Here is an 11,811-nt window from a genome sequence, read left to right as displayed (position 1 = left end):
GTCCTTAGAAGAAATGGAGCAGAAAATCAGGTAAATTCTTTGTTCCTGGTCTTGTTACTGTTTCTTTGCTTTATCTTTAACCACTAAAACCTCAAGCATACTTTTCTAAAGCTCAATTTGTAACAATGAAATAATGACTGGGGTTTTTTTTGTCATTTTTCTAAATAGAGAAACAGCAAGAAAAGAGCTACTTGAAAGTAACACTTCATGAACACATAAAACACTATTTGAGTCATCAGTTTAAAAAGTGGTTTGTCTTTTGGCAAAGTAATACTGCTTTTGATTTTGTTTTAGTGATGGTTATTTTCAGCATTGCCAGAACTTAAATATAGTTCTATTTTCCTCAAACAGGAAACAAAGTTTATTAAAACTTAATAGTGAGAGCTTCATGTTCAAATAATATCAAGAATTGTTCATATGTACTGCACAAAAGTGTGGTATACTGCTCAGCACTCTAATGGTTTCTCAAGCAAGGAATTCCCGAAAAATTCTGCTTTTATGCAGCACATTCTTTACTTTCAGTTCTTCATCTTCCTCAGCAAAAACTCCGTATCTTTTGGAAGGGTTCAGTTCTGGGTTGTTTTTTAAATGAAACACCTACGCCTTCCAAGTGAATTTGATAGGAGGGGAACAAAAAGCCTCACTGAATCCCACAGAATTCATGTAATTCAAAACCATCCTATTCTGAAATAATTCTGGAGAAATTCCCAGATCTCCTACCTTGCTAAACTGTTGTTGCACTCTCTTTAAACATTTTATTTCCTCACTGTATTTTTTTGACGTTTTTGTACAGATGTGAACAAGAAGACGTTGAGTTAAAGCACAACTCCACCTTAAAGCAGTTAATGAGAGAGTTCAATACTCAGCTGGCTCAAAAAGAAAGAGAATTGGAAACAGCAGTAAAAGAGACGATCAGTAAGTGAAATACCAATATAACTGTAATCAGTAAAATAGCCAGAAAACCAAATCTTCAGATGTTTTGGGGAAGGGGTTTTACCTGGGACTCCGATAAAGACAACGTGTTTTATGACTGCGTAGAGAACTCAGGGAAAGAACTTCTCTTGCTCAGGAAATAACATATAAATGTTAATTGTAGCACAATTAGGAAAACGCATATGTAGCTGTTCTTTCTTACCTCCAGGATGGGTCTTCGATCTAGCACTCTGTCTGCATCTGTCATGGCAAGAGTTACCCATGGTAGCCATAGGTACCTATCTTTTTATCATATGTACAAAAGAAAAAAGAGGAAGGTAAGGTTTTAGAGGTGAAAGCACATTGGTGAGTTTTCATTGTAATACTACTTTGGCTTCAGCAATACAAACCTTTAACACTCCATTGTTGAATATATGGCACTGAAGGGTGCCTTTTAGAGAAACTTAGATCCATCTGGGAATCAGAATTGCATTTTCTTAGCTGCGTCTTGCAGACTTCATTCACTGTAACCGCTAACAGGTACCAACTGGATATGATGTCTGATTGCTATACCATGTGGTTATAACTAGAGTACAGCATATTTCACCACCTCTGTCCATCTTTTGCCACCGTAGCGTAAGTTGGAGGTTGGAGAAGTGAGCAGAAAGCATCTTTTGACTCCACAGTTACTGGAAAACCCCTACAAGTGAGGAATTTCTGAAGATTTGCAGATGTTTCACTTACTTCTCTAGATAGAGTAGGAGATAGAATTAGTTGATAAATATTGGTTGTGATCTTAACTTTTAGAGGGAAGTTCCAGCATCGGGTAGAAAAAACTGCTCCGAATACCAAACTGCAGGCAACAAATTTCATACATATTAGGATCAAGTGACATAGTTATTACTGACAGTGTAGACAAATTAATTTTCTTGACAGGTTTTCCTTATAGATGCCTTCCACAGTTGTCTTTAGGCTTTTTTAATACTGTTGCGACATAATTTAACAGAATAAATAATGCTTTTTTTAATATCGCCTGACTTTTTTTTTTTATAGGTAAAGCCCAGGAGGTAGAAACTGAATTGATAGAAAATCATCACATAGAGACAACACAGTTGCATAAAAAAATTGCTGAAAAAGATGATGATCTAAAAAGAACTGTGAAAAAATATGAAGAAATCCTTGAGGTATCTTTCTGAAAAGTGATATGACTACATACATTTCAAAATAACTCTTCCCCTTTTTCATTGCATAACTAGACAGAAAAACTATAATTCTTTCTAGTAAAGATCTTACTGCTTGAATTACACTTAATATGTGTGGTGACCTAGCTTGCAGTTAAAATGTTTGTTTCTGTGCTTTATGAACATGAAAGAACACCAAAAATTAAGCCCCAGCTCTGATCACTCAATAAAAATTATACGGTTAGGTCCTTATGTCCTTGAGCAGTTTGTGTTCCAGATTGAAATGAGGAAAGTGAGTTGAATTTAAGGTTTACTAGAGTGGTGGTGGTGTGTTTTTTCTTTTAAGGATTTAAATACGGTGTTTATGGGTCAGCCTCACTCTCTAGCTTCTTTCTCTGATGCTCTGTCCAGATCGGCACCATAGCCCTTAAAGTAAGGTTCTGTTCTATGCAGGATGCAGTCTGTTTGCATAGTTCTTATGCTAGTAAAGCTTTCATTTTTACTTGTAAGTAAAACAAGTTCACTTACTTGTTGTAAGTGAACAATTTGTCTGCATGATATTTGCAGATAGACATAGTTTTGCTCCAGTAACACTTCAACCAGAAGTTAGCAGCCAACTTCAGTCTAAAGACACTTTACCTTCCAAGGATGCCTCCTGTTTTAGCCAAGTAAATTGTCCCAGCCCCACATGTATGATACAAAAGTTTAAACGGTTTTCAGTGCTAGACTGTACATCATATTGGGATGCAGGCTTTAATTCTGCTAATCTTAGTCCTGTTTGCACAAATAATTTAATAAAAAAGAATGTCCCTTGAATAGAGCCACTAATAATAAATGTAGGTGAACTTCTGATTGTTTATGCTCAGTTACCAGCCCAAAGAGTTATGTACTGAGCATGACTGAATGTTTAATACTAAAAATTTCAATCTTGTGGGCAGGTTGGTGTGTTCCAGTCTGATTTTTTTAACTTCTAGCAAGTTGGATGGAGATGGCAGTGTTTTAAATTTAGACTCCCCTTCTTTTGTTTCCTAATTTAGAAAAATTGCATGATATAAAACAATTGAGGGTTGGGGTGGTTTTTTTTTTGTACCGTAGATCTAAATTCTGCATTTCTGGAGGATTTATATTTCTCTTACCTGAACGTGCAGTGTGTTGCCATTCAGGTCCTTACTTTACAGGCCCAAATAGGTCTGTGATTTGAAGTCATGCAGATGTAATTCCTCTCTGTTTTCTGATGCATTCAGCCTGTATCAGAAAGATGCATGCTGTACTCAGTGTATGATCTTGAAGGTTTAGACTAATTTGACTTTGTGCAATTGGAGGATATGAACACTGTTATTTGTTGCATCTCACTGATGATGGCAATGACAGTTGCCTGGAACTGCAATAAGCTGTAGTTTGATATTTTAAATTTCAGAGTATTTGTTTCTTTTTTAGGTAACGGTATATGTGTGTGTGTTTTCTGTTATTTTGGGGAAGGAAAAAAAAAGTTTAGAGAATTTGCTACCTTTTTTCCTGAAAAAGTATTGCAAGCATCTCAAAAGTTAAGAAATATTTATGTTAAATTGAGTGTATGTCATATTCATTGAGATCTCTGATAGAAGTAGGAACATATGCATCAGCAGATATATAGGTTTTCTCAATTTAACCTGAAGTTACCAGTTATTACCCCACTTATACCTGATTTGGCTCATGATAGGTTTGCGAAATTTCGCATCAAGGCATTTATGCAGAGAGGTATGTCTCTGTCATAAATGGTAAGAAGATGAAGCAAAACTAATGCCAATTGCAAGAATGAATTTTGCTCATATAACTTTGTAGCTCTTTCTTGCATCTTAAGCATGGTTAATGAATGCTAAAAATTAGTCTAACTTGATTTGAGTATGTATCCTTAAAGACGAGCAGGAATCACTCAGTCTGTTAATATGATTTATTTGTGAAGTGCTCCCCCGGTACTTCTCTTGCTTTATCTGGTGCTTTCTTATCTTTCATAAAAACTTTTTTATCACATAAGATTTCATGAAAGTCTCCCTAATTAAAGGACTCGTGAATCAGCGTAGCCTGCAATTTGAGGCCTAAGTCTTTCTTCTTCAACTAAAGTATATAATTAGAGAAAAATTGAATGTTGTGCTCCAGCTAGCTTATTTTAAGGCTATCTGTGAGCTAAAAATAACGTACGTAACTTCAGGTGTGTATTCATTCATTTGTCATAATGCCTCCCATGTGAATACAGGATAGGCCTTGTGGTTAAGATTTGGGAAATTAAGACTTTATTGAAGTCTTAGTCTATAACTGTAATTAAATCCAAATAGCATGCACTTTATTTTCAGAGTATGCCAGATGCTGTATAGAACAATAAGTTCTTACTGTAAATACAGTTTCTGTAGCATGTTGGAACCCCATGTGATCTCCAATTATTTTAAATTATAGTCTTTATTCAGGGGTTTATTAAAATAATGCCTCACAGATAGGTCCCTTTTGCAGAAGTGTCATTCATCATTTTGAATTGAATTTCTTTTCTGCATTTCAACTACCTTCTATGACTAAGAAGAACGTGCATGCAGTTTTGATTTATTTCAGTGAACAGGAGTCTAGAAATTGTAAGATTTTAGATTCTTAATGTAAAAAAAAACCAAACCAACAATGACCACCACCCCAAAAAACCCCAAACAGGAAAATAGAAGCAACTGATTATGCCAGGTATTGAGAGTTTTTAACTAGAGGAGTATATACATCTATAAGAAAAAAAAAAAATCTTAGAAAAGGTTAATTGTTGATGTATTTTTGAGGGCATAGAAAAATCATGTGAATGAATAAAAAATAATGCTGTTTGGGGGTCATGATGTTTGAGCAAGGTTTTTATTGAAGATGGATATTCTTAAAACTTCTAGGCTGTAAAACTTGCTCGGGTACTGTGACTTCCCATTCACTAGCTTTTGGGGGGGGGTGGTTGCTTTGTTTCATTTTGGTGGCGGTTTTTGGGCCAAGGGGCTGCATGGGGAGGATGTTTTATTCTTAAGTAGGGTGCAAGGAGCACATTAAAAAGTGGCCTTACAGTGAAATAATTCTTTTTTTACTTATGGCATACCCTAAATCTGTTAAGCCTGGACTAGCTTTCTAGTTCTGCACTTACATTTCCGGTGAATATTCTGCGTCACTACAGTTTGTACTCCTGAGATTTTGAATGGAACAAAATTCTGATCAGCAGTTCTGTTCTTGATAACAGTCGATTAATTGTACCGATTTGATCTGAAGTACTACTGCATAGCAGAGCGGGCAGCTCACTGCCCTGAGTGGTTACCATGGGTGAAACTGGAGTTCTAGTTTAGTTCAGCAGTGGAGACATGCACTTTGAATTGGAGTGCTGTTTTATAAGCTCCCTAACATGTTATCTCACAAAAAGGCCAAAGGGGACACAATTTTTAAAAATACTTCTTTTTGCAAAGTGCCACATAGGTGGATTAACTTGCTAGGATTTAGGTCATCATGTTTTTCACCTATAAATTTACTCCTCATACTGTCATAAAACATACAGGAAAAGTTCATTTCCTCCCTACCATTCTTGCCACTGCTGCTTTCCTCCACGCTGCACAGTGCCCTCCAAACCCTTGTGAGCGGGAAGTCGTTGTTTCTGAAAATGTGCTTAAAACTGCTTTCGGAACATCTTTGTGAGAGTGAGTGAGGGAAGGATTTAAGACCTTGTCACTTCCAGAGTATAGGAAGTAACTCTGTATCATCATGTGTCCCTTTCATGAACATCGTATAAGCAAGCACAATCCCTCCGGTAATACACACTGGATTATACTCGAATGCTGTTTCAGTGCCCAATAGAAATGGCTCTTTTTTTCTAATTTTCAAAAAACTAACTGTAATCCTAACTGTGTAATCTTAATTGTCGAAGGCCTGCAAAATCTTGTTAAGCTCCTGTGTTTGTTTCTTGCTCTTTTCTGTAGTGCCGTAGTGTAACTAGCCTTTATACTGAATTTCAAGCATATTCGTTCTGTGTATAGCATAACTCTTTTGTTGATTGCTTTCTGTCCGCTGCAGTTAAGGTTTTGAGTGGTTAGGTGATTGTCTAAGTAATTTTTTTTCTCCTGCATTTTGAAGGCTCGTGAAGAAGAGATGACAGCAAAAGTTCATGAGTTGCAGGCACAGCTGGAAGACTTGCAAAAGGAATACAAGCAAAGGATGGCAGAAGAGGAATGTTGGAGCAGTGAAAAAGTGAGCTGGCGCTAATTTATTTTTATATCTTTAGGTGTGAAATGCTTAGTCTTCATAAAATTCTGTAGTTTGCTCTTAATTGGATTTTATTTATGTATCTGGCCTTCACTTTCCCATACAGTTTCTATTCTTTTAGATGTTAACTTCTTCAAAAGTGAAGCTCTTTTGAATCTGCAGTATTTGATACTACCTTTTTTAATGGTATATTAAAAAGTCCAGTTGTGTTGTGATTATTAAGGTGGGATTTTTTACGTTAATTTTACTGGAAGCCCTTTAGAAGGAAAGGAAATCATGTTTGGTCATTTTTAGTGTGATTTTTTTTTTTTTTAATTCAAATTCCAAAGGGCTCTGAAATAGTGTCTTGAATATATCAATTATGGACAGGGAGGTCTGAGACCGCATTTTAGTTTGAGGAATTCTTTGATGAAAATATTACTAGTTGTTATTACCCTGAGAAGAGGAAAAGTATATGAGGTGTTGACGCATTGATGAGAATTCATATTAACCTTATTTTCAATTTTTTCATTGTGACAACAGGCAGCAATGGGAATGCTAAATATATTTATTTGACACTACACTTACAGTACAAATTACCTCACCGTCCTAACGTTTGTCCCTTCTGCCTTGCACTTGCTTACAACACCCTTTATATTACTTTTATTAACTATTCCATGACATGAGTGTTGTTTTCATAACAGGAAAAGCAGAAATATTTGTATCAGACTGCCTTGTATTCTTAATCAACCCTTGTCCACCCACTGCTGATAATCTTACATAATCTTATCTGGAGGAAGATTCTTTAAGAGACTCCTAAACCACAAGACATGATGCTGAAAAGTATGAAGAGTACTTTATCTTTAGGGCTTCTTCATTTCAAGCAAGTGTTTCACTACTTGCTTGAAACAAGTTTCAAACACTTCAAAGCAAGTGTTTCACTACTTGCTTTGTTATAGAAGTCTGCTATAAATACAACATGATTTAGCATCATATTATACATGCATCTTCAGGATTACATATTCACTGATAGGACATGAAAGTTATATCAAATCTATATGCCAGCAATGGTATTTCATGTATTTCTCAATTCTTCCCAGAAATGCGTCGCACAGATTTGCAATAGTTGCATAGAGCTGTAAAATATTTTAATATTGCAAAGATTACATGTCTATGTAAAGATGAATCTGCTTACAATAAACAAAATAAACAGCTAATTTTGTCTGTCTTTGGAATCTTGTCCAGAGTTCTCCACTCCTTGGAGTTTCCATGGCAGACTTCGTAGAAACTCAAAGGAGTTGTTCCGCCTGTGGCGGGTATAAATCAGCTGAGAGAACCCCATTGCTGATAAATAGGTTTGTTTTAAAGGATAAATGATTTATCATTTGGAGGGGAGGAAAACCAGGTTGTGTGGTAGTGCATGTACTTAAGTACAGTTAAAGCATCCAGGTTCGAAGTGCTTGCAGAATAAGAATGGGATTTTTTGGTGAGGGTAAGGCAGCTAAATATCCATGATTTCACTGGCGTACAGGCATCTCGCTTTCTTGAGTAATTTTGAGAATTCCAACTAAATTCAAACGTAGCAAACTGTTCACAAGCTTTCTTTTGCATAGCTCTGATTTAACTGAATTTCATATTTCATACTATCCACAGTGGTGACTTCATCTCAAAACAACATAACTGTTCTAATAGTCAGGTTATGCTATTGAATGTGCAGATAGCTCCTGGTACATCATCTGGTCCAGTCAAAGCTCAAATATTTGAGTGCTGTAAGTAAGCGGGCTTCCAGTTCGTGTTTTATCAGTATTTCAGGATTGGATTCTCACTCTTTGACACAGTCTGTTCTGGGGTCAAGAGGTAGTTTTCTTTCTTCCTCCTTAGAAATTAAGAGTTGTTGTTCTTCTTAATTCTTACGTGTCTTAATTTGTCCATTGCCTGTCCTCGGTATGTCTGTAGGAAACTAATTTTGTTATTACCTGGTACAATAGCATATATTTGCATTACAGAGCTAGATGAGAAAATTGGACGGGGCCTGTGTACCTTGTCCACGTACCTGAGCAGAAGTGTACAAATCCACATCTGGGTTTTACATGTGCATTCAAATGAATTCTGTCATCTTATATTTGCCGTGGTATCTTTTGTCTCACCTTATTTCTTTTTTGTTTTGTTGCTTTGTAACATTTTTCTCTTCTGGTTTTTTTTCCTTCAGCACTAGTAGTAAAACAGCTCAGAAGTCTTCCATTGACTGGAAGCAACTTTTTGTGGGCAATAGGTACATTTGTTGTCTAAAGTTGGAGTCTCCTAAGTCAGAAATTTGCCTTATAAAACCTCCTGTGCGGCTTGTTGTCATCCTAGGCCAAACATCACACATAATGTATCCGCTTTGACATGAAGCGTAATTGTACGTTTGAACAATATTTGTCTGACTGTGACAAACAGTTGGCAAATACTAACATCCTTAAGTGTTAGTGTTGGGATGTAAAAATATCAGAAACTGTCTTTCTTCATGAGAAAATAAATGTCTGGTCAGATGATTTAGCTCTTCAGAAGCACGAACTGCACTTACAGGTTTGAGATCCACAGAGGAATGATTTTCCCCTATATTCTGTTTGCAGAGTGTAGGAGAACCCACAGGTTTTATGAACCTACAGAGATGGGGAATAGCTTTCCTCTTCAACACAATTCCAAAGAGGCTCGGGAAGAAACAAGTAGTATGCACCACCTCTGTGTTAAGGTTTAGGTTACCTTAAAAAAAGAAAAAAAAAAAAAAAAAAAAATTCACACACAAATTATTTGATGTTAAAATGATTTTACAGCCTTGAGTTATACCCATGGCTATTAAAGCATTATTTTCCTTAGAGTTGGAACATTGAAAGATAGAAACAATTCTAAGCTGGAATTTCTGTACTTCATAAACATTGCTATCTTTGCAAGATGTAGAGCTCACGAAGCTCTTAAGCTGAAGCTATTTTCAGATAAATACTCACATTTCCAAATGCAACTTGGAGAATTAAGGAAAAGGATACAATACTGTGAATAGGGTTTTCTGGCATGTGCTTCATACTCATTCAGTTATCATTCATCTCCAATATGCATTTTGTAAAGATTTGGAATTACTAGGTTCTTGAAGTTATATTTATGATAATTGTCTTACAGAATCAAATGAAAGAATTTAAATATAAGCTTTATATACTGTCAATACAAATAAGTTAAACTCTATTTATGGGACTACTTATTTTTGTAAGTATATGTGTGATTTGGTCACTTCAATTCTTGTCATCCTCAATTAACACACTGTATCAGAACTAGGTGATTGATATTTCTTTTTTTTTACCCGTGTCCAGTGCTTGATATACACAGTATTTTTCATACATTTTAATCTAAATTTTTTGTTGTTGTTCTAGGTAACAATAACAGAACTTCAGGTAAGTCTTAAATTTTATTGATTTTGCTCTGTAGATAATTCTGTCTCACAGCAGTTTGAAAGCAGAAATGCTGCTTATAAGTTTGTGGGTGTTAAAAGGAGAAAGAGGTTTATAGAAAAGGTACCTATGATATATCTTCAGCAGTTTCTTGATGATTTCCATATGTGGCTGTTCTTTCAGGCACAGCTTGCACAGAAGACAACACTAGTCAATGATTCAAAACTGAAAGAGCAGGAGTTCAAAGAGCAGGTAAAGGTGCTGTTTGAACAAGTAAAAAGTATTCTTTTGTTTGACGCTTCGTGTTTGCAGTATTAAAGATTTGTTCTTTTCAAGTGATGATGTAGCACATCTCCACACAGGTACTATGGAAATAATAGGTATGTAAAGTAGTTTTGACTCATACTTGCTCTCAGAAGATCTGTGCACTTTTCAAAGTACTCCTCTGTCCCCTGAGAATGAAAATACCACATGCTTGTGAGAATGAAAATAACACATGCTTGTGATACTGGTTAGAAAACATTTGCACAGTGAAAAATGGAACAATGCACTTAATGAAATTATGGATCTTTTCTGTTTCTAAACTAAACCTTTTTTGATGTTAAGTACCATTTTTGTCATGTTTTCTTTTTTACATATGCTTATGTGTATAAAATAGACATGTGTATATATGTATATAAATACATATATATGCATAACATTTGATATAGAAATTCTTATGTGTATATACACATGTACACACATTTCCTTAAGTAGTTTAGGGACAATTTTTAATAACACAATTTTTAATGTTTGCCTTCCTTAAAAAGCAAATGTATTTTGCTTTTTTAGAAGGAGACAATGTTTAGCTGAAAACTGTTTCAATTATGCTTATTGTAGCTGCTTGTGAGCACCACTTATCATTTTGACTGTTCTCTATCTAGATTCATGTACTGGAAGACCGGCTGAAAAATTATGAGAAGAACATGTATGTCACATCGGTTGGAACACCGTACAGAGGTAAGTACACAGTCTTCATCACAAATAAGTTTTTTGTTTGTTTGAAAGATATGCTTTGGTTTAGACAATTTATTAAAATGTCAGTCTCTTTAAAACACTCGTATAATATTTTTATGACATCTTATCCTTGTTTTGTCTTGTTATATTAGAGCTGGTGTGTGATTTCAGATGAGCAAATCACACGGCGTTTTGTTTGATGTTTGTTTTTATGTCATAGAGTTAAAAGAGCTGTATATCAGAGTTATTAAGCGTTCTGTATCGCCGGGGGAGCGGTATAGGCAGTGGCACTTGAAAGTGGGTGGGGAGGAATTATCCATTTGTCTTGGCTAATTAAATATACATTTTTATGACTCTCTAAAATTCTTAACAACACAAATATTAGATTTTATGGATCTTTGTTACATGTCTGGGCATTTACTCTTCTTCTGATTAGACTTCCTTTGCAAGATCTCCTGCTCTGACACAGTAATAAATAAAATAAAATCCTGTTTCCACTTGTAATCTTTGTGTTATGTGTCCTTGAAAGTGTTTTTGGAGATGAAAAACCCCTGGCATTTCTGGCAAATAAGAGTCTCGTCGTTATTCGACTCATGGTGAGCGCAGGGAATAGAATAGAATAGTTACTCTATGCCTAGAGTTCTGCGTGACAAGCTATGACCTAGGCCTGAGGGCTCCATCCAGGAGAGCAGCTCTCTGCAGCGCAGGTCCCAGGCCCATCCAGGAGACAGGGGCAGAGACGGGCACACCCACAACATGGCTCAGGCAGGGACTGAAGGCCCCAGGCTGAGCTGAGACATGTCCCCTGGGCCCTTGGCAGGAGACAGTGGGGATGGGCATCCCGGGGGAGGCCGGTCCCAGCCACTGAGGCCTATGAGCACCCCCAGGACCCCGACAGAAGTGGACTTGCACTGCTCATATGGTCTCCTTCAGACATTGACGGTTGGCCACTTTGGAGACAGAGCATTGGGCCAGATGGCCCTTTGCTCTGAGGGAGTGCTGTTGTTCTCAGGCCCTTGTGTTCTAGCATGTTTTTCCACAGGAAACAGCTCAGGCATTTCTAAAAATGAGTACAAGGAGAAAAA

General features: G+C 36.3%; 1 protein-coding gene across 1 annotated transcript in view; it reads left to right on the top strand.

Moving 5' to 3' along the window:
* GOLGA4 (golgin A4) overlaps positions 1-11,811 on the top strand; it is a 64,128-nt gene that overhangs the window by 40,409 nt on the left and 11,908 nt on the right. The window contains exons 16-22 of the mRNA XM_009321899.1: positions 5-30; positions 794-915; positions 1,966-2,096; positions 6,201-6,314; positions 9,713-9,733; positions 9,914-9,982; positions 10,654-10,729. Of these exons, the coding sequence (XP_009320174.1) occupies positions 5-30; positions 794-915; positions 1,966-2,096; positions 6,201-6,314; positions 9,713-9,733; positions 9,914-9,982; positions 10,654-10,729 (559 nt within the window). The remainder of the gene's footprint in view (positions 1-4; positions 31-793; positions 916-1,965; positions 2,097-6,200; positions 6,315-9,712; positions 9,734-9,913; positions 9,983-10,653; positions 10,730-11,811) is intronic.

This window comes from Pygoscelis adeliae, unplaced genomic scaffold (genome assembly GCF_000699105.1).
Source record: "Pygoscelis adeliae isolate BGI_AS28 unplaced genomic scaffold, ASM69910v1 Scaffold194, whole genome shotgun sequence".
NCBI lineage: Eukaryota > Metazoa > Chordata > Aves > Sphenisciformes > Spheniscidae > Pygoscelis > Pygoscelis adeliae.
The sequence above is the reverse complement of the archived record's forward strand: the minus strand, read 5'-3'. Positions and strand labels throughout refer to the sequence as shown.